Source organism: Lagopus leucura, unplaced genomic scaffold (genome assembly GCF_019238085.1).
Source record: "Lagopus leucura isolate 7727_CA_CO unplaced genomic scaffold, USGS_WTPT01 Super-Scaffold_100018, whole genome shotgun sequence".
Classification (NCBI taxonomy): Eukaryota; Metazoa; Chordata; class Aves; order Galliformes; family Phasianidae; genus Lagopus; species Lagopus leucura.
In genome coordinates, this window is record NW_024962272.1 from 4,868,686 (window position 1) to 4,896,084 (window position 27,399).

Below are 27,399 nucleotides of genomic sequence, written 5' to 3' on the forward strand. Positions count from 1 at the left end.
TAACAGGAGTAAGTACTGATGTGGACATAAAGATAAGAATGATCAAAATGCACAACAAATAAAAACAGCCACAAGCTGAAGCATAGGAGCATTTCTGACTCTGGGCTAATATTCTGGGTCAGCGAGTACAGAAAAGGAACACATTCTCAATGATCAAATATTTTATTGGATGCTGAAATATCCCTTATTTTGCAAGTTTTTGTTTTGCTATGTTTTTGCTTTTTTTTGTTGTTTGTTTGTTTTGCTAGTGTTTCTGTAAAGAAGAGTCTACAACAATGGTTTTGGCTGTAGACTGAACGTAAGTAAATACAATCACTCAATCAGTATGTTGTGGTAATGCAGCCTGCCAGTGTGGTTTACCAGCTCAAGCAACATGTGTAAACACCGGAAACAAAAACGATTCAGAGGACAGCTTCTCATTCTCTCTCTTTCCCAATGGCTAGCTCCTTCTCCCTTTCCTGCCCTTGCTCTCTCTCTTGCTGGCTCTATTTCTTGGGCTTTGATTCTTTTCTGACAAACCATGTGGGTGAAACACAAAACATTAACACAACTAGAAATCCTTTTTTTCTGATCTGCAATTTATCCAAAGGGAAAGTTACCCAATAAAAATTCCAGCATGTGTTCTTAGAGCTTCTAAGTGCTTCTGCCTTTAACATCTTTTGATTGCTTCTATAAAACATGCCTTAATCATACTACAGAACTTTCCATTGCAAAAAAAGACAACTTTACAGAACAACATAGTTAACATAGTTAACATTATTTCCCTGTTCCTTTTTTTTTTTTTTTTTTTTTTTTTTAAAACACCACGAAAAATCCAGGCCATAGTAAGAAGCACACAAAATTATATTCATCTTTGTTCCGTGACAAGTAGTATCAGCATTTATATCCCCAAATATTATGCATGTTCAACAAAAAAAAAAAGTTTACACCAATTCACGTGACACAATTCTGTTTTTTTCTTTCATGTAATGTATTATATACGGAATGAGGATGCTCTATTGTTTCTAGTAATAGTTGGCACTTGAAAAAAGCACCAAGAATTCTGTATTTCACTTTACCCCGTTTCTCTCCCCAGTATTTTTTACTGTAGTCCAAAAACTACAACTGTGGTTATGGTGAATAAGTAACTACATTTTCTTTTTTTCAAAATGTGTGCAAAGTTGGCACTTTTGTATTAACACTAAACACTAATACTCTTTGTTTGGCATTCATGCCCTCATACTGACCAGACCACTTTTATCTAAGTGTATTTTTTTAAAGACACTTACTGAAAGTATGGCAATAGTTTAAGAAAAAAAAAAGCATGGATATTATTACACATCCCCTCGTAGTGTACGAAAAAGTGCATGACTGGATTTATGTAATAGTACAAGACAAAAAAAATGGTATCAGATCAGGTACTGTAAAGCATGCCAGCACCTCTGTATTACTTATATCTAGCAGGTAGTTAAAACAAGACCGTGGTTCTTTTAAAAATGTGCATTAAAGCTAACATAAATGAGTAGAACTAGCCAGCAAACTATTTTTCCTGCTTATCTAACAGCTGAATGTAACTGTAAAAATTAAGCCAAAAAAAAAAAAAAAAAAAAAAAAAAAGAGTTAAACCACCATCAATACAATTGTTTTACATCATAGGCCTGTCAAGGCTCAATATATATATACAAGTGTAACAGCCATGCTTAGTAGAACGTTATCCCCAATGCTTAGAAGACACAAAGACAACTAAGTAGATTTTTTCTTCTTTTTTTTTCTTTGCTTTTTTTTTTTTTTTTTTTTTTTTTTTTTTTTCAGGTGAAAATCAGAAAATCATGGGTAGAACAAATTGTCTCTTTGGAGATGACCAAGAACATTCTAACAGAACTAGGGATAACCGCAAGTTTTCTGTGGGTTTGTTTTTTGTTTTTGTTTGCTTTTTTTTTTTTTTTTTTCCTTGAAGGGTATCTTACCCTAGATTAAAGATCCCACCTTTTTGTTTCTATTCCCCCCCCCCAAAAAAAAAGAAAAAAATAAACCAACGACCAACAAAGGGAAAAAAGCACCTGGTGTTTCTTTCTTTTGTTAAAAAAAGAAAAGAAAAAGATTATATATATATGTATATTTATATATATATATATATATATATATATCAAGGGAGGCTGTATATGGCAGTTCAAATGTGGTGGGCCCTCTCTGAGAGCTGACATTATGCTGTGTCCATCCTTGAACTAATCTACTGAAGTGAAGGGAATGTTTTTATGTAGGTTGGGATTCTGACTGTGCCGGTTTCGGCTACGGACAGAGGAGAACATCATGTTGCACCCAGGGACTTTGCATTTGTGCATCTCTCGCAAGTGCACTGTTTTATAGTGAACTCTGAGGGTTCCCTTGTTGCTGTACATTTTGTGGCAAATATTACACATTATCCCACCGTTGCTCACCGAGACACTGTTGAACATGAGGGATCCTGGGACATCAGTGCCCATACCTACAGCTAAGGCAGGGGCATCTGCTTTGTGGGCAGATTCCCCGCTGTCACTTGCCCCATCGACGTCATCCAGGAGAATGCCCTCATCACTTCCTGCATCAGATTCTCTTGAGGAATGGATACTGCTGCTCGACTGGATGCTGGAGGTGGTGCTCAGGTCTAGAACCATATAGTCTTCTGACATGACCCTGCCGTACCCATTCATATGGGAATCCTCAGTACCAGCAGGCGAGGAGGTGTCTTCCCTTATGTCAAGCCCCATCTGATGCTGAGCGCCATATATCTTCACCAAAAATTCATCACGAAGGTCCTTACTAAGAGAAGGCTGTGAGGAGTCCAGGCCCATGTCATCCAGTTCTTTGGTCAACAGTTTACGGTGCAGGTTTATATTAGCACTGTGTCTGGGAAAGGAAGAGGGAAGGGAAGAAAGGAAAAATGTACAGTATTTTTGATTAAAAGTACAATCGCCAAGCACCAAACCAAAATTTTGATTTAGCAATAGCATACAAATATCCCCTAGTTGTGCTTCTTGTTAAATTTAGGCTTGTTAAAATTGAACAAGTCCACTGGACAAAACAAGTCAAGCAAAATAAACCCCCACTTTTCAGCTGCTGCTCCTCAACATTAGACCCCAGCAGCAGCTACAGCCCTTATATCTTATTTTCCTAAATTATAAGTCAGATTAACAGAAAATGCAGTGCTGTTCTCAATCCCTGAACCCCCACAGGCCTTCCTAAAAATCTCTCTGGAGAAAATAGTGTTAATATCTGGAGTATCTGTGTACATTTATACCTGTATCTCTATATCTCTATATCCATGCCTATACCCAGATCTTTATATATTTATACATATATACATATAAATATGTAATATACATACATATGTATTCACGTAACTGTGTAAATGAAAGATAGGAGGAAAAAAAAAAGCAGATAACTGAATGATACATAGTCAGAGGTCCTGATTCTGATAATTTAATTCTGGTGTAAAGGGATTCAGAATCAGGCCAAACCATCATGGAGAAGACTTGAAGGGTTTAGGAGAACAAGTCTCTGAAATTCACATGTAAGTTTCTGAAAAACTTAGCCAAAGTCACTGGTTCCATCCTTCTGGGAGGACATTGCCAGTCCTCACTGCATTCTTCCCAGTACGGTGCCTGATATAGTGCTGAATGACCCAAGCAATGCAATTTTCAGAAAAACAAACAAACAACAAAAAAGCTGATGGCAATCAAAATTTTGCCCCAAATCAATCAAAATGCTTAACCATGGGCTTTGGCTTAGGTATGTGCTGAAGTCAGTATGAGTGCTCAAGAGACACTGGAAAAGCTGTCACTGACGTCAGTGGTCTTTGGACCAGATCCCAAGAGCTGCAAGTTAAAATATTCTCAAGTGTTTTGCAGGATCAGGGCCTTTGTTCTCAAGAAGTAAAGCTCCACATTTGCAAACAAACATAAGCCTTTGGGTTAGTAACTGTGTAAAACAGCGTATTATTTTAAATGCTGCATTCTACTCTCCACTTTTGACATTGGCTTTATTTATCCATTGCAGTAGAACCTCACTGATTTGCAGTAGTGGCAGGAAACCCTCTTTCAAAAACTGCATTTTCTAGATTAAGAATGCAACCAACAAACATAGTCATCAAAGACCTCTGACCACAGAACATGCTCTTTTTGTCAAAGTGCTTAATGATGAGAAATCAGTACAAAGTTTTCAATATTAGAAAACTTTAGGGTTCAGTATTCAGAATGTGCACCATTACTAAGGAAACGACAAATATTTATTTAGCTTCTTTGGAGGGTGACTGGATTTTCAAGTCAGTAACAAAAGAATTAGCGAAGTTCTACTGCGTAACATTCTTTGCAAGCTAAGGACCCAAACCCGCAATTTACAACATGCAGACTCACCAGTCTGTCTGCCCATTATAAATTGCAGATCAGAGCCCAAATGTAGGAAGGAGAGGAAAGAAGGGATGGGGGTGGGGAAGAGAGAGAGAAAGAGAGAGTTTTAACACAAGAATACTTTAATTTGCAAGAAAGCACTAGGCATAAAATTGGCACTGGAAAACATAACGATTAAATATTTTACAGACATTTAGATCCTACTGTAATAAAAAAAAAGGGAGAAGGGAAACAATAGCTATTAGCGGTATTTCCTTATCAGTAGCTTTTGTTTTAAGAAACCCTTGGAAACATACCTCTCAACCAGCTGAAGTCCCAAACATGGTACAATATAGATTAACAAGGAAAATGTAAACGTAGGCAGATTAAATATATCCAGAGTACATTTTTATGTCACTTATTCTGTGATTCATCTATCTGTTGATCATAATTTATAGTAATAAATAAAGATAAAACAATAGAGGTGAGCCATCCCGCTCACCTGCAAGCGCAGATAACTTTTCTCTGACGTAAAACTGATGTTGAAGTGTAGTTTAATTCAATCATTTCTGCTCGGGATGCAATTATTCTAGTGCAGGAGGTATATATGGAGAATTTCTCTCCTAAAGTGAGACAGTTGAGAGGTATGGGCAAGGGCAGAGAAAAAAGTGGAGAGCATTCCTTGTTTCTTTTTATTTTTTTAATTTTCCCACATGGGAAACATTCCTTTCACACAAGCAAATATAGCACCATTGCTTTTTTGAGGCGCAGAACTGTAATTATGCATATTCCCACACTGAGCTGAGCTTACCTTGTGATAAGATCAGCTTTCTAATCTTTTGCTAAATTGAGATCACAAAAGAGAGAGAGAGAGAAGAGAGAAGAGAAAGAAAGAAAGGAAGAAAGAAAGAAAGAGAGAGGAGAGAGAGAAAGAACAAATTCACATTCCAATCCAGACATATCTGGTTAAAAAAAAAAAAAAAAAAGACAAATGAAAATAATATCTGAAACCAATAAAATACAGACTTTTTTAAAAAGTCTTGATTGTGAAACTGTTTTTGTCAGCTGTAATCTCACTTACACTGTCGTCCTGATGGATACTGACTCAACCACACAATATGAAAAACATAAAGCAAATTAATCAAAGCATATTCACAGCATCCCCATCATCATCCGCAAATGAGTTCTAAACAGATGCATGCAGAGTGCACATACATGAATGATAAACAGTAGTCCTGACAGTCCCTTGCCTTCCTGGTGTCAGATGGCATAAAGCTCCAAGTAAAGTTGCTCAGTGCTGCACAGGAAATGCTTACTGTGAAGGCCTGTCCACACTGACCGTTATTATTACATGACCATAAAAGTGTATTTGTGCTTATCATCATAATGCTAACTGCAAACTACTCGTAAAGTGCTCATGTATTTACATCTTATGATTTCTCCCCCACTCCCCTCCTCACTCCCCTGCTACGTCAATTTTCTGCAGTGTAGTGACTAGTCAGAATAGCTATTACTGTTATTTCTCACACATTTGCGCTTACTTTTTCCATGGTTTGCTGCTGAGAAGAACAACAGCCAGCCGTGAAGTGAAAATAACTTCAGCACTCACTGAATTAAGAGATAAGAATAAATTATCATGTTGAAGAGGGGCCACTGAGCCCCAGATGGACAGAGACCATTCTGAGAAAGACCAGTGTAAGGATGCAAAGCCTGCCGATGCTCTGATAAGGAGAGATGCCTCCCTTATTCAATTCTCACTTACAGCAGTGGCAATCAGTAATCTAATTAAAGTATGTACCAGCCCATAATATCTGTCAGGCAAACGATGTGCAGAAATGTGTGGACAAGTTCTGGCACTCTGCTCAGTAGTGTCCCTTTTCCGCTGTCAGCAGTACTGTTGGATTCTTCTAATATAATTACATTGACTTTTATTCAATTAAGTGCCATTCCTAGTCTTAAAAAAAAACTACTTTATCAATTGATTCAGGTATAATGCAATAATAAAGATGAACTCATGGCAGTGCATTAGCTCTGCTGTTCATAACTTCTGAACATAGGTTCATTCATAGCAGTCGATTTCCATTATGCAACCACAGTTCAAAAGAATTGATTCTTCTACATTCATTTCTTAATCTATTTCACTTGTGTTTAACACTCTCCTTAAATATCATATGTTAAAAAATTCTGTTAGGTATGAGAGGACGGTATTGTCAGAAAAAGTTCATATACATGGACACTGGGGATTTGAAATCTTGGGATAAATCCAAAGTCACAGAGGCTCAAACTTTGCAAGAATTAACATTAAAAGCTAAAGCTACTAGTCATACACAGTTCCAGTAGTTGGATGACCAGTAGGATAAGAGGGACAGAACAGTACGTTTTTATAAACACACAAGTCTAGAGTGCACAGTCTGACCTTTCATCCCTTCCTGTCTGCAGCACTACTAAATGTGACACAGACTAAGCATCCTACACAGGGTGCTGCTTGAAAAGTGCCCTGCATAAGGAATGATCTTTTCAGGATTGGCTACAGCATTCCTAGGGTTTCTTTGGGAAGAGACAACAAGGGAGTCCTGTGCAGAAGCATGTCCATGTGTGTAAGTGCTGCTCTGAAAAATGGCTCCGTAAGAAAAAAAAAGAAAAAGGGGAATTAAGATATAGACAGATTAGAAAGAGCTGGAAAATTCATAAAGGGAGCTATTTTGGAAAAGGCAAGCATTGGCAATTGCCAACTAGAGTAGGACTGAGTTTACAGGTAGAAATGAATCATGATTTGCTGTGAAGCCATGAAGAATCTTATCCAAATGGAAAGGCAGAAGGATATGTGGCAGACACTGCATTCAGACCAAATTGATGTACACAGCAATCAGAGTGATATAAGAAGAAGATGAGTATTAAAAATATTGGCCAAGCCCATACATTGCTTCATCTTGATAGCTGTAACTATTTCTTTGCTCCTCTCATGCAATGCTGACATCTTTACATCTTTTCTTTGTTTTTGTTTTGCTTTGCTTTTACTTTCAGCCCCCCTCTCTCTCTCCTTTTTTTTTTTTTTTTTTTTTTTTTTTTTTTTTTTGAAAACACAACTCAGCCATCTTAACTTGCTTACAGGTCCCCTTCTCTGTTCCAAACTGATGCATTTCATTGAAATCCTTTTCAAATCCTTTTCTTCTGCTTAACCACATACAAGCATTAGCAAGTCCTCCATAGCCGATGCTAGCCTTGCCACCAGTCCTCTGCTCCTCCCCACAGCACCTGCAGTTTCTTTCTTTGGCTGTTCTGTTCCAGGACATATCTACAATGCCACTCACTGCTCCTTCTTCTGAGTTTATACAAATAATATGTTTACCAACCAAGATGAGGCACAGTGATTTATTCCATTGCCTGATCACTGCCATCAAACAGGTCAGAAAATCACAAAGCAAGAAAGAGCAAGTTCCAGCTTTTCACTGCTGCATTATTCCTCATCCCTGAGCTAGGCAATCTAAGGCTGTCTTTCGTGCTCTTTACACTGCTGTCTTGGCAAGGAAAAATGCTTCATACCAACATGAATGTCAGAAGTATACATGTGTACAAAAAACATAAAATAATCAACACAGAAAAATCCTCTGGATGACTCCGGACTTCTTAGATTTCTTACTTGTGCACCAGCTAATAAATTAAGAGTTTTGATCCTAGTTATGGAAATGTTGCATGACAATTGGTCAGTGCCCTCATCAAGATATATATGAGGAGAAAAGAGTTTAACTAAATCTCACTCAGCTCCAGTTATCAGATCTACCCTGTCCTATGCAAAAAGAGATAGTGAAGAGGGTTAGTTCCAACAGTTGGAAATAATACATGTGCCAAGGACTCTCCTAGCATCTGTTTAGCTCTGTACTACGTGTCATGTACCCTTAAAACCAAGGAGAATATTTTTCCAGGATGTTTTGGGATGCAGCCTATTGTGGCAAGAAAACTTTAGCAAAATCTGGTTTATTTTAGAAAGCCCAGAATGCCTTATTTTTCATATAATCAACATTCTTCTTCCAAGTTATTACTCATGAATTAGACATATGCTGGGCAAAACTATGTGGAAAGTTCTCACAGGAGGGAATTCAGCTTTCTAAATACAATGATCTTCAAAATGCATCAGTGCTGCTGAAAAGATGATAATGATAATGACGGTTCACATAAAATCTCAGTTTGTGGCCAACTCACATCTCACTTTCCTGTTCAACACTGTCCTTTCACCAGCAAAATGCAGAGTGCTACACTGACTAAAGCAGCTTTTTGACTGTGGGCATGATCCCTACCTGGTGGTAGCATTTTCCTTCCCTTGTGAAATTCATGGAAGTATTGTTTCATAATTAGAATTTGTTGTTGGTTCCACCCCATCTACTACTAGCAAGCTTCTCTTGTGAGAGATGCACTATGCCTCAACAGAAGAAAAGAGATTGCAAGCTTAGGAAATATGGTCAATTAAACTTACATGCCATTTACACAGCTCATAAATCCAAACTGGGTTCCCATCAGCAGTTCCTTTCTACACTTGTCAATGAATCTGATTTTGTTAATTTACTATCCATTTGTTGCAAAGAAAAATGTAATGCCCGCTTTATTTTAGTTTATGTAGTCAGTCTTTTTTAATCTCTTCTTGATGCAAAAAGAGGAGGAATTTATCACAGATTAAAATTTGTACTGGTGTGGAAATTGGCATGAATTCTATGCATGACTCAAGGCCAACTTTGGATGCGCCCATTGCTGCAGTCCTATCAGCACTAGGACAAAATGCACTCCAATGAGCACAGCAGAGTTGGGGAATTCAGATATTATATTCAGTTTGTTTAAATTCAGGTATCATACAGAACACAAAAGTATCTGCATGAAAAATAGGCTTAAATGTTTTGTGAACAGTTTGAGGCAGTGCAGGTGAAAGTGAAACATAAAGTGTAATTTTCTTAATTTCTTTTTTTTTTTAAATGAGAAATACATTACTGTATTTCAATTTTTAGTGAGTGAGAGAAAAAGAGAGCAATTCAGCAGAAGTTGCTGAGGAACGAGAGAAATCCATTTACCTATTCTGAATGCAGTCAGACAGGAAGGCAAAGCCAGCCTATGTCTCAGCTGAATGTCCCAGCTATTGGCCCTTTGCTTTTGGATAAGTGCAAGTGACAAAGTGCCTTTATGAAAATATCACTCAAACATCAAAGCCCTTCGCAGTATTCATAAAAAATCTGAAATGAATAATTCTTTCCTAAATTATTTCCTCCAATGTTTCCAAATAGAACAATTATTCCAGTCTCCTACTTCAGATATTCTGAAAACATGCTTTCTGGCCTAAATGATTTGCCAAAGTAATGCCACCCTCACCAAGCAACATCATTCAAAGAACTCAAAGAAATCACAGACAGGAGTTTAGAGCAAGGGAACCATCAGTCTTTGGCCAGGTCTACTTTTCAGTCTTTGGGCAACTTTTGCTTTAAGTGTATCTAGCATTAGGTAATACAATAAATGTAAATTTCAAAATGTAATGCATTAAAAATTATGCATTAAACATCTCTATTTTTTCCAGACAACAGTTGGCATTTTTCTCTAAGAAGACAGAATATTTGTGGTTTTTTTATTATTTTTTTTTTTACCTGAAATAACACAAATATTAGCAGTTTTAACATTCTCCTGCAAAATCAAATGCCAGGATACATTTGTCCGATGGTTTACATGGAGATTGCCAAACCTCTTATTAAAGATGGTTATGGAAGTGATGGCTCAGATTGTACAGGTCCCATACAAGCTATACTCCTGCCGCAATAAAACAAGGTGCTGTTAGACCAGCTTGTGCTTCAAAGAATGCTCCAAAAGTAATGCCTCTTATTTTATTATCTTGGCTCCAATGTCAAAGGTGGATGTTGGTGGTATGGCAGTAGAGGTTGGACCTTCCTACAAATATTCCATTACACGTTGTTGTCATGTGATAGATGTCAGCAGAGAAGCAGGCTGACAGAATGGTGTCTGACATGGAAGTGTGTCTGAAGCAGAGGTGTGGAATTGAATTCCTTCATACAGAAAAAATGCCACTCATTGACATTCACTGAAGCTTGCTGAACATTTGTTGAGACTGAACAGTGGATGCAAGCACAGTGAGGTAGACGGTGCTTTTCAGCAGTGGTGAGAGTGATGTGAAAGACAAGTCACGTTCTAGATGACCATGCAAGCTCTTATTCATTGTTGGCGAAAATGCATAGCTAATGGCAGTGACTGTTGAAAAATAGCATTTTGTAGCTGAGAATCTGCTCAATCAGATCAATCAAGCAGTATTATTGTATATTGCTCTTTCTGTCTATTTTATTTTCCACTGAAATAAATAGGAGGCATTACTTTCAAAACAATCTACATATAAGCAACATAACTTTTATTAATTTATCTTATGTTTTCCATACCTAAGTTTAGCTCTGTGGAATTTTTCTCAACATTCAGCCTGTACTTTATATTATATGTAATTATATGTAAGCCAAAGTTCTCTTTGTTTCTTTTCACCTCAAAGGCCTTCAAGTAAGATGCGTGTTTAATTTTGAATTCAACATTATTTATTTTCTTGCATATCAAAGTACTGTGCTCTTACCTCAATTTCATGTTCCTTTCCTGCTTATCTAAGTCAGAAACTCACAAAAAGGATCAAAATATGTGAACACAATGAAAAGTACATGCAGAATTTTTTGCTATCTCATAATCTACACAGACTGAAAATGCCGAGTTCCATGCAGCTAAAATCAAAGAAAGTAATGCTTTAGCTAAATATAACTGTGTACATATTTATCTTTCCTCATAAATATGTACACTGTTATATTTAGCTGAGGAAATATATGGCCTTAATTCTTGTATTTCTTCAAGAATGCAACAGCAATCATTTATCTCATTTACTAAAGAAAATCAACAGTGAGACAGTTCTTGTAACTTAATTACTAGTGGAAACTAATAAAAAATATTTCCTCAGTTACTATTCTATTTTTACCACTCTCTCAGTAATCTTTGAGATATGCTGCTTGATTTTTGTTGTTGGTTTGTTAAATATATAAAAATAAAAAAAATCCATAAATTTAAGCAAAGATAATGAAGGGATGAAATCCTGATCTGACTTAAATTATGAAATTCACCTTTATCTGAAAAAAGTCAAGGCTTTCACCTGTGCGTTAGCAATTCTGTGTACCTTATCAAGCTTAATTTACATCTAAGAGAAACAGGGAAAGTAGGGATAGGGGCCAGACTTTAGAACAATGAGTGAAGCTAAAACACTATGCTTCCTGATAAAACTATAGCATTCTTACATTAGCATTTAGGTAATAAACATCAGTTATTGAGGCTTTAAATTGCATAGAATCTGAAAAATATTAACCTTTCATAGGGAGAAAATCCAAAAGGTAAAATACAGTTCAGCACCTATTAAAAAAAGTAAAAAAAAAAAAAAAAAAAAAAAAAAAAGTGCTTATTAAATGCAGGAAATAAAGGACAAGCAAGTTCTTGCAAATTAAAGATGTGGAGCCCAGTCATTTCAATCCCTTTCAATATGAAACAAATCACTCACACTGGTCACGAAGACAGCTCCCTCTACACTCAAATTATTCACTTGAAGATAAGCTCCCATCAAACTCTTTAGGGGTTTAACTAATTTACTGCACAGATACGGCACGTCTGTTGTAATAACAGGTAGGATGTATTGGGGTCGACCATTTATCAGAATTAGACTTCTTTTTTCAATTCGCAGTGAATTATGCTGCCTACACTGCTTCTCTTTCTCAGAGCTTCCCATCCCCTTACGGCCCCTAATGTGGCAGGCAAACAAAATTGACAGTCTCATCTTGTCAACAAGGGGTGATTCTCCTGAGAAGCCATTTAACTTTGCAGAGGAAGCAATGTATTAATGTGCCTGTCCCAGGAATGTTAATCATCTTCAAGCTCCCTCTAACTTTGACATGAACGAAATCACCAAATTTGTTTACTAAATGAATCGTAATATGCTAATAAGAGAGCATGACATATATGGTAAAGCCAAACAGATGGTTTGTTTACTCCACTTTGCAACTTTATAAATGTTGTAACTCTGAAGATGTTAGTGGGAATTATTGGTTTGTTGGCAGTGGCAAACATGCCTTTTGCATACTTAATCAAGAGTTAGAGTCAGAAAACAATTTGTCATCGCCATGGAATGCATAAAAAATGTTAACGTTCAGATGGCATTTGGGGAGGTAGGATAGCCGACTTTGTAAGCAGATAGTCAGGTTAAATGTAGAACTGATAGCTGATGGCAGTGTTTGCTACCCTATAATTTTTAATGTAAAATCTGACAGGTTCGGGAATCTTGAAAGGCCTAATAATTCACTACATACCTGTTGAGGTGTTTAGTGAGACGGTCCTTACGGTGTGAACAGAATTACACTTTCACAACAGCTGTGTGTGCTCAGAAGCATCGAAGTCATGTTGCGCTCTTAATATATTACTATTGTTGGCCATTAAAGATCAAAAGATATTACAAACAAAAAGCTCAGCCAGTGGCTCACTTGCCAAAGTTGCTCAGAAACAATCAAAATTGTGTTGCAACACTTCAACCTCAAAATTTACTAGCTGCCTGGAAGCAAAACAGACTCATTACAAAATAGCCAGCACTCTTGTCTAATATCCAGACTGGCTGAGAAAGTTTGGATCAAAAGTATGTACCTAATGGAATATTTCCTAAGCGAGCTAACAAAATGTAGGAATGTTACGTGCACAAGAAGGTGATCATATGTAGCACGTGGTCCTTCCATGGAAATTATTGGTGCTCAGCAACTCTATCAATCAGTCCAGCTGACATACTGTTTCTTTGATTTACATATGCTCCGAAGTGGAGTTTATCCCTATGTGTGGAATTCATAAAAGGTTCTGCACTGCAGTCATGTGTTAGGTGCTCATCTCCTGTGTAGTGATTACTTGCTGTCTCTAATGCAGGCAGTATTTTTTTAAGAAGTACTGAGGAAACATACAGTTAGAAGTAAATGAATTAACATTTATTTTTAAATTTAAATCATATAAATACTGCATAACTAAGTTTTATAATCAGAAGTTTTCAGCTTTCATTTTGTTAACAGGTGACATGCAAAATTTGATAATTTTGCAAGATTTTATGTGAAGATTCCTTTCAGTTCAGCATTCTGCTTAGGAATTTTACCAAGTTTTGGAAAATGCAAATATCTCAAGATAAAACTCAGTCAGTACAGTTAGCTTCCTCCAGATTGTCTCTAAAACCAACTGCTCTCTCCCACGTATTGATGAACAATAGCACATTACTTCATGGTTTGCTCAGAAAGTTCATAAACTCTTCACTAACTGTATTATAAGTTCAAATTCATAACAGACATTCAGGTACAGGATAATTTCACCTGATTTTGGGTTCCAACGCATAAACATTCTCTTCTGGTTGCAATGCAAGGGCAACGTTCACTCCCACTGCTTTCTTTGTCTAAAAATGCTGGTTTTGTTTATACAATACCAGAGGAACTGTAAAACTAAATGTGATGTGGCACTTCAACACAGTTCCTCTATTTATAATTGTTCATTATTAAATAAGTATCCCTTTCAGGTCAACTAATAGCTGATTATCCTACAATCTCCCTTCACTGACACCCCAACTCCTGAGTAATTTCAATCTTCTGAGATTCTTCCATACATACTGTTGCCAGCAGTTATTAAATTCTTAACTTTTTACCCATCCACAGGAGACTGTGCAAAGATATCTAAGGGAAGTATGAGTTCAGCTTGCTGTCCAAGGATTATTTTGGAAGAAACATTAGCGGCTGTCCCAGCCTGACGCTTATATCTCATTTGAAACATCTACTCATTCCTGACCAACAAAGAAAATTTCAATAAAGTACTTTTACTGGTTTAACAGCAGTGAGCTCCTGGGATTGTCAAAGTGCTCAGTCTTTTCCGAGGAGAGAAGGAATCAGCAGCTCAAATATAATTAACCTTCCATTCTCAATGCAAACTGCCACGCACAGGAGCTCTGCAGTCTATTAGTGAAGTTATAATGGCCAACAGGCAGAGGCAAAATTGGTCAAAAAGTTGGCTGCTGCTGTCATATTTTTAGAATTATGATTAATGACACTAATAATGTGGATGATTACTGATATGTGTATCTCCTGCAGTTTATCATATTGCACTGGCTGCCTACGTCCACAATAAACATGATGCTATCATTTACCTCTTTATTGAAGGCAATCCTTCTCTTGAAGGAGCACATTCTAATTACTTTGTAATGTTTTATGTCTTAAACATTTTGCAGCTCTGGACCTTGCCAACTGCTTCATGTCTACCATTGATTAATTACAGAATGTTTAATCAAAATTTAGAACCTAATGCAGTCATTTAAGAGTGTGCTACAGTGCCAAGGTTGTTAGGCTGCCATCCCAAGCTTGGAGAGTGTTGGGTTCAAAATTAAATCCCAGAAATGTGGAAGATGCCAAAGATTTTACCTTGGCGATTTGAGCTTAAAATCTTACTAAACTTGATGAATGACAGCACCCACCCAAAATAAGAGGTCTGTCTTGTGTCTGTATATGTGCTTGTATGTTCCTATTACATCTTCCTTCTTCAAATGTCTTCAGTTTTTCCTTTATGCCATTGTTGCTGCAGTTGCTTCTCAACTCCTTTACAAGCTTTTCCTGCTGTTAGAACTCTTTCAAATGCCAGTCAAGAGAGTATAGTTTTGAAGTGGTTAAACAAGTGAAAAATAATTTGCAGGGACAAATACATAAGTTTTTTTTTAATGTGGATTTTTATGGTACTGTCATACAACCATTCACTGTTGAAGTTAAGTGTTTTTTTAATACCATTACTGAACTGCTGAAATGGATGCTAATATAGCTTGGAGTGCTAATGTCAAATCCTGGTAATAAAAAAGACAGACTGCTGAATGAAATAATTTCAAGTAAAAAATAGAACAAAAGTGCTCTCACTCTCGCTCTCTACTTTTATTGAATTGGGACTGACTGAGCCAATTGCTTTAGAAGTCTGTAAAACACAATTACTAGTGAGCTGACTGACCCAGCAGTGCCCCTTCTGTGACAGAACAGACTAAAAAGGCTGCAGAATTAGTGCTGCTCCCCTATCTGGCTATCAGACCTGAGAGACTTCCAAGGCAGGATCTGTTATCCTTTCTGCCAGGACCTGCCTCCGTCCCTCATCAAATCTTGATTCTGCATCTTGTATAATATATCATCTGCATGCATCTCCTTTTTGGAACAAGGGCTCATTTACCTTTTCTGAGTGGGAATCTAAGTTCTTTTTCAATCTGTCGTATTTTTAGATCTTTATCTACCAACATAGCTATATTTAGTTTTCTCTTTCAGTACACACAGACACACAGCACACATATATGTGTTTGGATGATATTTGTTTCCACATTTTTTGTTAAAAATGCAAAAGTAGAATGTAAGATTTATGGGCAGCAAAATTAACTATCTCCCATTTGTATTTTCAATTGTAAGTGGCTGAAGAATAATTGCTTTTTTATATTGGCATAACAAAGAAAAGGGGGAGGGGAGAGAGAGAGAAAGAGAGAGAAAACAGGAGGGAAGAAAAGGGAATGTATTGAACTGGAAATGGGCAACATTTTTCCCTAGTTAATAAAATAAGCAATAAAGTTTGTAAAGCACTAGAGTGAAAATGAGTAACACTGGGAAAAAAAAAAAAAAAATTTACAACTCATGTTTCAGACTCATAGCTTGGCATGGAATAAAACTTAGGGTTATTTTTTACTTTCTCTTCCAAACAAACAAACAAGCAAAAAATATTAAAATGAAGTTACAGTAAAAAGTAAAAAAAAAGTCGCTTTAGAAAAATCCCATCTTTTCTTTCTCTCCTTTTACTTCCCCAATGCAAAACGAGACACTTCATGTTTATACACAAGGCCAACAAAGTCCTTCAGCCCCTTCTTTTATTTTTTTGCATGACTGTACATTTTTGGCAAATCTAAAACTCTTTCATTTCTCCTCCAAGTCCATTTAAATGAAGCTTGCAGGTGCCTTATGGCAAAAATGTTAAATTATTTCTTAGACAGATCTTTTTCAGTAATGCTTTTTAGAGCAAGCTTAAATGTGAAATAAGTTCTTAATTAAAAAATAAAAATAAAAAAAATAAAACTTCCTTAGCACAAAGCAAAGTGCTAATTTAAAAGATGTTGCTGGGAAATAGAAGGCACTACTAAAAGCCTTAGATTTCTGTTAGATGCGATGAGCTCAAAAGTTCTATCATGAAGTCTCCTGTGTTCACCGTTAGTACAATCAGCTCATGAGGAGCTGTAAGTGGTATCACACCCAAGTTATCCCTGTGTGTTTCCTTAGGACCCAGCAGGCTGTCCAAGGCAGCTCCAGAGCCAATGGGAACCTCTCAAGTGTCCCTGTGGCACATGCACAAACAGATCCTGCTGTAATACCCACAGCACTGGATAACCACTGACATTAATGTGATTACTATGTGCACCACGTGTGGCTGTTGCTCCTGAAGAGAGGCACAGCACAGATAGGTCACACACAGAAAGCTGGCAGTCCCTGCCTGCAATTCTCAACCGATCTATCTGGGCCATGACCTACCTTAACATGCCAAAAAGCAAAGGGATAGGAAAGCAAATGAGCTTTGTTGTACTATAACAGTCATGCATTATATAATGCTACTTTAAAAACTACCCACTGACCTCACAAACCCTAAGAACAAGTATATTTTTGGGCTGAGTTCAACTGTGGACAGTGTCTACTTTTGTCTACATATACAGGCAGGACTGATATACTGTCCACCAAAACAGTGTTTCAGCTGTTATGAATCATCTGTAAGATGTAATTTATTCCCCTCTTATTTTTTTCAAGGTCATTTCTAGAACTTATTTCATAAATTTTCACATTTTCAGCTAAACTTAAGTTTAAATTCATATACGACTCAGCATAGTCGTTCACATTCTCATTAATACAACGTTCCAAATGTAGGAGTGGAAACATCATCACCATTAAGCGAAGAATAAAATGGCCTCACCCTGAATTAATCTTTGGTTAGATGGTAAAATCAGATGTAAGGTTTGCCTCTTCAAGTGACAGTTTCTCTTGTCTGACAAATAAGACCAAATGAATGCATCATGTGTGTATATATGATGGTTGTCTTCTAGGGTCATGGACATCTTTGCCTCCAACTTGGACAAGTATGAAGCCTCACGGTTTCAAATTTCTGTGCCCACTGCCCCTACAGATTTTCTTTGCTATCATTGCAGATGTTGAGAAGTCATCTTGATAACCAACATTCCCCAGAAGGAAGTGACAGTGTAACTGTGATGATGCCTGAGAAGAGACAGTCTGCTTTGTCTGTTCTAGGGAATATATTCCAGAAACAGATATGTGTCATCAAGCACTGCTATAAATCTATTCCGCTACTAACTAAACCTTAAACACTCTAGGATTCAGAATTTTTCCTCTGCCAGACATTTTCAATCCTTCCACCCTAGCACATTTCTTATAGGCACTTATGTCTGCTGACTCCTCTCTCCCTTCTGTGCCAGCAATTCCTGTGTTGCTGAGCCTCTCCAAATGATATTCCTTTAAGAAGCGATAGCACCTTTCCATTGCCATGTTCTCCTTCTTTTCGTTCTTTCCATCTTGAAAGAAAGTCAGCATGAAGAACTGGCCCTTGTAGAAGCAAACTGTTCCCTGACATGATTTACCAGTTCCTTTCACTCCCAGGCTCCTTGAACACACACCTTGCATTTGTTCACCATTCTAAGAGAGTATCTCTTATAATGTCCTTTCTGAGCAATACCGAAAGCAGAAACTGTGTACAAAGATTACCTATTTTGCCATTTATCTCTCCCAGCTGAGCAGTTTCACAAAATTTCATTCCCAGATGTCCCAGCTTTTCCATTCCTATCCCTTTCTCTGCCATGGCTCAGCAGCTCAGTTACCTGTCTGCATACTGCTTCTCTCCTTCCTCTGAAGCTGTAATTCCAAAGGGCAGTAAAAGTGTATCTATTCTTGTCACAAGTGTGTCTTTTTCAGCCTCTCATCATACCTCCCCAGATTCCTCCACCTGAATACTATGTCCCTGAGGATGCAGTGCCTTGTTCTATTTTCACACATCTGTTTTCATTCATCCATTTTTTTCACTCATCATTTTGGGAGTCCTAGTGCTCTCTTGTATCTAGCAGATAGAGCTTCCTCCACCACAGCAGAAATTCTACTGCCTTCGGCTGCAAAGTTTAAAAAACAGCTAGAGTCATTCTCTGCAGAAAATAATGTACGTAGATGCTTCATTTCCCCTTCTTCCAAAAGACTTCAGGAAAGAATCCTCAATTTTCTCCCATTCTCTGGAGAAGTGTTTTGGTTCTTTCCAGTTGTTTCCCATGAACTGAGGGGCAACCAGGATATTATGAGCAAGCATTCATGTTCCCAGTGCTGTCTTCTCAAATAATCTCTTTCACTGAACATTAAACACACACAGTCTGTGCAGGAAACTGAACAAAATGAATTAAAGATTTATACTATTTGTCACAACACATAACAGGAAAAATTGCTCAATGTATGTCTTGCTTTTAGCTAGTGATTTTAGTGCTTTATTTATGCTTGCCACCTGTCCCAATCCTGGTGTGGCAGTTTAAATAAACTTTTCAGGTCACTGAAAATTCCTTGACTTACACTGTGAGATCACGTAACAAGATACTTTGCACTGCATGAATCTGTATTCTCACTGTCAAAGTGATACTATTTTGTGCACCAACAGAAAAAAAAAAAAAAAAAAAAAAAAAAAAAAAAAATGAAGGCAGCAGATGGTTTCAAAGAATAGCAACCACCTCTAAATCAAACCCAAAACAGATGAATGAGTTTAGTAAGAAAAGGCCATCCTTGAGTTGATTCTGTTACCTTTACTCACAGAATCATAGAGTCATAGAACCCTTAAAGTTGGAAAGGAACTTTAAAGGTTATCTGGTCCAACTGCCCTGCACTGAACAGGTACAGCTTGATCAGAACCTGGTCCAGCCTCATCTTGAATATCTACAGGGACAGGACAACCACCGCATCTCTGGGCAGCCTGTCTCACTGCCTTACCATTCTCACTGTATAAGACTTTTTCCTTATATCCAACCTAAATCTCCCCTCTTTTAGTTTGAAACCACTTCTCCTTGTCCTATCACAACAGATCCTGATAAAGAGTCTGTCCCCTTCTTTCCTGTGGCTCCCGTTTAGATATTGAAAGGTCTCTCTCAGGTCCCCCTGCAGCCTTCTCTTCTCCAGTCTGAACAGCTTCAGCTCTCTCAGTCCATCCTCATAGGAGAGGGCTTAATCAACTCCTAAACAAACTCATATAAGTAGCCTCTTTAAGGTATGATTAATTTTTTTCTTTTTTTAAGCAAAAAAAATCTTAGTAGTAAATTATTTCTGTGCATACAAATTTCAATTCTGCTTCTCTTGTTCACATTGGTGAGTATGCAGTCTGTCAGGCAGTCCCTCACTGTTCAACATGACTACTCGTGAAAGAGGCTAATGGTAGCACAAAACATTTTTTTATGATCCAGATTCCCTTGGGTAAGGAAGAGTTATGTGAACATTAGCAATGGCCCATATCTTAGTGACTCTGCAACAGGAAACCTAATGGTTCATACAATTGTACTGGATATGCAGCTAGTTTCATCAAGAACTGCATCATGCCCAGAAACAGCTGTATGTATGTAAATATATTTATATTTAAACAATATAGAAAATAGCCCTTTTTTTTACTGATAAATGGCTCCTCAAACACCTAATGTCTTAAAATGCTATTTCTTTGTTCTAATTGGAAGAAATTCAAGCTGTACATGACAGCTACTTATATAAGGGGGAATCCACTAACAGTTATCACGGACCAGTGTGTAGTATTTTGAAGCTACCTGTTCCTAAAATTGAATGCATAAGTAGAAATTGATTCTATAGAAAGTTATCTGTAAAAGATTCCTACCAATGATAGGATAATGAAAAAAAAAAAGGTTGCTGTTTTGTCAAGAAAGTGGTAACAGGAGGAGGGTAGCAGGTTTCTCACATCTTCTCACCTCCCTTGATAATGCATGCAGTGGTTCATCATAGGTAACTGATAGTAATATATTCCAGTGCACCTGTACAGGGCTGGAAGTCAGGTAACCTGACAAAAAGTGTGCTTCTGCTTTTTCAGTACAGCTACACAGAGGTCTATATCCATACAAATGTAGTTGTGGAGATATCAGCAGGTTTTAATAAACCACATACAGATGTTTTGCTCCATACAAATCAAGGAGTTTACATATTTAAATCTGCACTGATTTAACTAGCAATCAAATGCATGATCACTGTTGGCTCCAAGAGTTGCCTCGTATTTATTTATAAGTCACCCTAAGCAGATAGTATTTTTGTTTTTAAATTTATTCCTGGGCTTTCCTTATTCTGTGGAACATACACACGTGTACATGCTGTGAGAAAATTTTAAACCAAATCTGAACAATTAATATTACTACTTTAATAGTAGAAAGACAAAGTGAAAAGTTCTTGCTTCGCTCCTCTGAATAGTTACACTGAAAATTAATTTATTTTGTGTACGAGTGAAAGGGAAATGTGACATGTCATAACTGAGTTGTAGCCTAAGAAACACAGATGTTAATAGTGCCACTGCTGAGGCGAAATGCAGATTTAGCTTTCACCTAGGGCTGGCAGAAAAGATGTATGAATTCCTCCCTTAGATCTGACATAGCTCCTCAATGAGAATTACTGAGATCAGAAGATCTACTGGGCCTCTTATTATATTTTGTCCATACGCTTCTTGGCTCTACATTTCCTGAGCACCCACACCTCAGTGCTGGCTTTAAGGATCCACCACAACTATTTCTGCATAACGCACTGGTACTGTTTGCAGTGGCAGGAGTCACAGATGAGGCCAGGATGCAGATCCCAGAGGAACCCAACAGCCAGGGCCAGGCCCCTTCTCCTCACTCATAAACAAACTCTTCTGAGTTTTTTTAATTACCTTTTGAAAGGCAATTCTTTCCATTTGAGTGCAAAGTTCTCACGTAAACTTTTCTTCCCTACTTTCTCTTTTCCCACTCAAAAATATGTTGGAAGAGGCACCTTTCTGTTTAAAAGCAGACAAGACATTGCTCCTAATCACTGACATCAATTTTGATACGGTTTCTGTTATTATTTACTTTACATTGCCTTTCTGTAACAAGATATGGCCTGCATGTCTTGCCTTTAGAAAAAAGGACATTTGAAGTAAATACAGAAATAGCAATGGCTGAAAAGCTAATTCAGGAAGTGGCTGGTACAGAATTGAATAAAAAATGATTTTGGCAAGTGTAGAGTTTCCAAAAAATGAGAGACAGTTGTATTTCTCTTTATGGGGAGAGAGTCAGAGACATAGGTATGTATAAAATTTGATGAGCGCTGCTATTTGTAGACGCGAAGACTGTGAACCAAAAAACAAAAATCCCTACTGAAAAAAAAAACCAACACCTAGGCTCAGTAGAGCTTGGACATTCAAAAGCACTATATTTTAATTTCTAGAAGGGAAAAGAGAAGTAATTACTGGGACAGTGACAATAAGTGCAGGGACTTTGCTGTGCTTTCCTCTGCCCTGCATTGAAAAAATATGTGTAAGTTGGGGATTGTGAGTCTGCTGATTAACTTGATCCTCATTTACAAAGAATAGCAATGCTTAGTCAAAGATATCAGAAGATATTCCAACCATTCCAGCAGAAGAATATTCAAAGGATTTGGTCTGGGCACAGATGATCTAGGAATGGTGAAGCTCATTTTAGTCAAACCTTAATAGGCACTGGTGCAGGATGTGTTCTAAAATGAATAACTGCAGCCGTGACACGTGGATAAAAAACTCTCCTTCAGTGAAAGCAGAGCTGTTAGGTCCTGGTGTGATGTGCTGCCCATGGTAATGCTGCTGTGGTAATTATGTGTATCACAACCCTACCTCGCAAAGCTCACAGCAGCTACCACCACTGTCAAGAATTCAGAGTTCTTGGATGCAAGAGACATAGGGGGAATATAGTCAAACCTTTAACTGACTAGAGTTACACCGGCAAAAGATCTTAAGTGATGCCAGATGCCATTACATAAAACATAAAGGATCAACCAATGATATTTATCCCCAGATAAGCTTTTGTTTTCTTTTAAAACATTTCCCTAACTAGTTCTAATGTAATTAATAGTATTATTAATATAATTGCTAGCAATATTATTAACAAAATTATTAATAATAAAGATTAAAACCTCTCAAGACAGTAGGCTATGAGATATCTAGAACCTCCACTTCATTGACAAGATAGCACTAAAAAAAAATTTAATTTTAATTTGCAAAGCAAAGTATTTCTAGGCTTCTTTAGCTTACTAAGGGTCACTTGATTATGTGAGTGATAACACAAGAAAATCATACAGACTTTTTATAATGTGTCTGAAAGAATGAAACAGTAATATATAAGAATTTTTATCAAGAAGTGCTTACTGTGTGCTTTAGGTATTTCTTATTTCTCTTGCAGAAATTAATAGCAAAATGCCTCTGAGCTTTTAAGTGAAATTGATTTAAATCACTGGAAGAAGTTCTCACTTTGCAATGTCTTTAATTTAGTTATACAATTATCTTTGAGGTGCTGTCCATGATCTGAAGAGCTAGAAACTGTAAACTTATGCCTCTCTCTAAAATAAAAACACATACTTAAATGGAATATAAGAAAAAAAAACTGCATGGAAAAGACTTTAGGGTGATTAAGCAGTTGCAAAAAGAATACAGATATTTCTCTCTCAAATCTCTAAAAGAATTAACGAGAACTATGACAGTTTTACTTGATTCTTTCAAGGTAGTTCCAGAAAAATTTGCAAATCGGGAGTGGTAATGTATGTGGAAAAAAAAATCCCAGTCAGAATGGGCACACAAACTGTACCACTGCTTCACATTTTTGAAGTCCATGACCATTCTTAAATCTTTGCAATTTAAGTTGTATTATGCCTAGGAATTTATGTTGTTCTGATTGTAACAAATAAATGAAACATATTCTGGATTTTAATGGAATGATAGAAGGATGGATTTGCATCTTGTAATACTCAAAATAATAAGCAAATACTAAATTTATTTTTAAATATGCAGCATGCTTTTTCAGTTCCTGAATCATAGATTTTTATGGCTAACTTTCAATGAGCTTAATAGGAGTATATCCTACGTAATTCACAAAATATTTTCAAAATGTGTCCTACATCCTATTTTAAACTTTCATTTCTCAGTGATATTTTATGTGTGTCATCACAGTTACCTCTTTGTTAGAACAGATACGTCTTTACTATACTAAGCCTTAATTTATTTTTGCCTGCTTCATGTTCAATGGTTTCATCCTACTCTAAACCAAATTTCCTAGATGGTCCTTTTTATCTTGAACTTGTTTTCTAATGTTTGTTCCTATTCTGCTTGGTGGACCAGGAGATATGAGACAGTTGGGGACTGAACTCTCCATCTCAGTCTCCTCAGAAGTAAGTTGCTTTTATTTTGTATGACATGATACATTCACTTTCAAATCCCATCAACTTCAATGGTAAAAATAAAGGAGCTGTGTAAGATGTTTTACTAGGTTTAATTTCATTCCTGCATCTTTTGAATTTTTACAACATAATGAAAAAAAAATGAAACACAAATATAGGAAAACAGAGGACTCAGTCTCACAATCACTCCATGAACCACGGAGATTTTGTTATGTGACATATGATCATCACATGTGAGAACTTTTAACCACAACTATGAAATTACTGTGTTATTGTACCACATTGACAAATTCCATTTATATTACATTTTCCTCAAGATTGGAAAAGAATAGTGTATATTAAAAAACAAACAAACAAACAAAAAAAAACCCCAACAAAACAAAACAAAAAAATCACGCAACAAAAAAACCCTAAGAGTTAAAGGACCAGCTGCTTCTGTTTAAGCCCAACTGTTTCAGTGCTGATGCAGCATAGTTAGGACATGATGTCATTTGAATATACCCTTGAAGATCTTAAAAATATGTAGAGGTCTAGTCTCTGCTCTTTGAGTGTGCTTAATTCCCGTAAGTTGGGAAGAAAAGAAAGTGGACTAAACAACCATGGTGCATAGAGAGGTGTATATGTTCTCTAAAGAGAAAAATTTTTTTCTACCTATTTACTTGTTCTTGCTACAATGTAGCAGCTAGTTTTAAAAATTGAAGAGAAGCAAAAGTATTCTTTTATGTTTCATGTTTTCTTTTATACGATCCTACAGGGATGGAAATCATTCTTTTATTACAGTCCTTCAATTCTCTCTCTCCATCCATTCATCCAACTGTCCATCCATCCTTTTCCCTCCTTCCTACTTCTGTGGTTTGATGTGCATGCATGAAGACATTTCTACTGCGTATTATTTACTATATATTTAATAGAAGCTTTTCTTGATTTAAAAGCTGCAAGGAGAAAAAAAAATAAATGTAATGAACTGCAGCTTATAAACGCATGTTCATAGGTACATTGAAAGAATAATGACATTTATTATCTTGCCAGTCACTTAAGAGCATGGCAAATATAGACTATTCGGAATGCCAAGCAACAATGAAAATCCTGAAGTGATGAAAATCTCTCAATGTCATGGGAACACGATTGTCACTTGTCATTACTGTGCATCTCTCTCTTTCTTCATGTACCCTAAACTACCTATTCGTACATAATTCAACAGACTTAATAATGTAGAAAATCAATTAATATTTACTGACCTGTCTCTGCTTCTCCGTGATGGGAACGCAGCATTACAGCCAGCCACCGTGCAGACATGCATCTCTTTTAAATGAACATTTCTGTAGTGAAGCTTCACACTGTAGGAACTCTTGAAACTCTTCTTGCACACGTAGCAGATCTTGGGGTCTGGGCTTGAGCACATTTCACCTTCTGGGGAGAATTTCTGAGGGCTGTTATAGTTGAATGTGGAAGCAAAACTTTCATGAAGGGCAGCCATACTGGCACTTCCTCCATTGTACAGTCCATATTGGCTCATGTAGAACATATCATATGTAGGGTCTGTATACTCTTCCTTCACCTTAATGACATCCTGGTTAGAAGAGTCATTGTGGTTTTCATCTGGTCTGTCACTGTGCATCATAGATTTTTCAACAGGTTCATGGAGGCGGTCATCACCTTCCATGGATTCCTCACACAGTTTGGGCTCTGACGATTCAGACTCATTTTCATAGTCTCTCTCGTGCTCCTGGTCTTCTGATGTCATACTGTCTGCTCTTCTTATATCTGGTCTGGAAATGCATCTGCTTCTGTCAGTTTTGGAAAAGTCTTTCACAGACAAGCCTGGGCTCATTTCTTCCTGAGAATGGCAGTGATTGTCATGACCAATGTCATTTACCATTGTGCTGCTGTCATTCACCTCTTCATCTTCATCATCAAATTCATCGGCAGTATCAATAACTTCCTTTTCTATTTTAACTGGCATGCTTGACTTCCTTGGCTTTTTCTTAGGGGCAAGGTCAGCATTAGGCTCTGAGGTGGGCATCAGCACTGATGGTACTGATGACTCTGTAGGAGGAGGGGGATGCTGCTCCATGCCACTCGCTGCTGGTATTATTGGACTGGTAGGAAGGGAGGTTGGAGGACTCACCATTTCTCCAGGAGTAAGTAAATTTCTGTAAAAAGGAGGAACGGGTTGAACAGTCTTTAAAGCTGGAAACACCAGCTGACTGGGAAGAGGATTCTGTAATACAGGATCTAGAGGAGGAGTGGTAAATCCCATTGGGGGACGCCCAGGGCTTGTTAAAGTTAGGTTGGATTTTGTACTTGCTATGACTGGGGTGGCAGCACCTGATGTAGCACGAATTAGATCTTTGTCTCGGTTATTTCTTAGCATAGGCATGTGGAGGCGGGGGTTAGGGTTAGCACTGTGACGATTGCGGCTTCTGAGAGAGCTGAAGACCATGTTGCAGCCCTCAATAGTGCACCGGTGCTTGATTTTCAGGTGAACGGCATTGTAGTGGATTTTAAGTGTACCTTTGTCATAGAAAGTTTTGCCACACGCATTACAAAACACTCTTCCTTTTCTAGAGGCAGACCCCATTCTCCTCATTCTGTGAATGCGGAATGAACTTTTAGTATGTTCTGTTTTCGATAAATCATTGACAGGCGTAGGTGTCTGAACAGGAGAGACACAGGGTGGCTCAGTTTTGGGTTCAACATTTGTGATGCTGGTCAAAGCATTCCTGCTGGACGTCTGCTCATTCTTGAAAGGCGTGGGTGAAACTTCAGATTCACTGCTCTCATTATATTCATTTTGAGCTGTAAGGCTTGGCTCACGGAGCCTCATTGCTGGCTGTTCCAGCAGGAGGCCATTTGGAGGCAGCCCCAACAGTGGAGCAGAGACTGGATTTATGTATTGGAATGGTAGCAGGAATGCAAGACTATTCGGGATGTTTTCAAAATGATGAATGCTGGAAGGGTTGCTATTCTCCAGGTGAGCAAGGAGACTTGGGCTCCTGGTGCGATTATTGCTTTCAATAAAAGTCCTTATATCTGAATCTGTCTTTGAAGATGGCACAGCCACAGCCTGCCCTTCTTTTTCTTGAATTGCCATCAGCTCCACAATGGATTTGGTTTCTCCAAATCTCAGGAACTGCTGAAGGGTAATGATCTCTTCTTCCCTGGACATGATGGCCCAGCGGTCCAGCACCTTGCCTGCAGCATCCTAGAGGCCATATCAAAGAAACAACAAAGACAAACACAAAGAAAAAACTTATTGATTCTGCATAATTATTGAATTCAATAGAAGGTGCTCTGCTGCCTGCGCATGAAATACTAAGCTCAAAAAACAACATGCAATCAGTGTTAACAAAACTCAACCAAAAAGCAAACTTTTTCAGTCATGCAAATACCATTATTACAGTCACAGTTAGAGAAAAAGATTGAGTTTAATAACGTTAGAGCAAACAAAATGTAAAACACTGGGGCTCTGTGATCTGAAATGCCTTTGATATTGCTATTTTAAAAGCAGCAATCTATATACTACACAA

The 27,399-nt window shown here is 37.4% G+C and overlaps 1 protein-coding gene across 2 annotated transcripts in view; it reads right to left on the minus strand.

The window, feature by feature from the left end:
• Positions 1-2,105: 2,105 nt before the first annotated feature.
• The window catches only part of BNC2 (basonuclin 2), a 336,230-nt gene continuing 310,936 nt past the window's right edge, over positions 2,106-27,399 (minus strand). For both annotated transcript variants that reach the window (XM_042877464.1, XM_042877465.1), the window contains exons 5-6: positions 25,108-27,074; positions 2,106-2,865 (exon numbers count right to left, since the gene is read on the minus strand). In XM_042877464.1, coding sequence (XP_042733398.1) covers positions 2,205-2,865; positions 25,108-27,074 — 2,628 coding nt within the window. In that variant the 3' untranslated portion in view covers positions 2,106-2,204. The remainder of the gene's footprint in view (positions 2,866-25,107; positions 27,075-27,399) is intronic.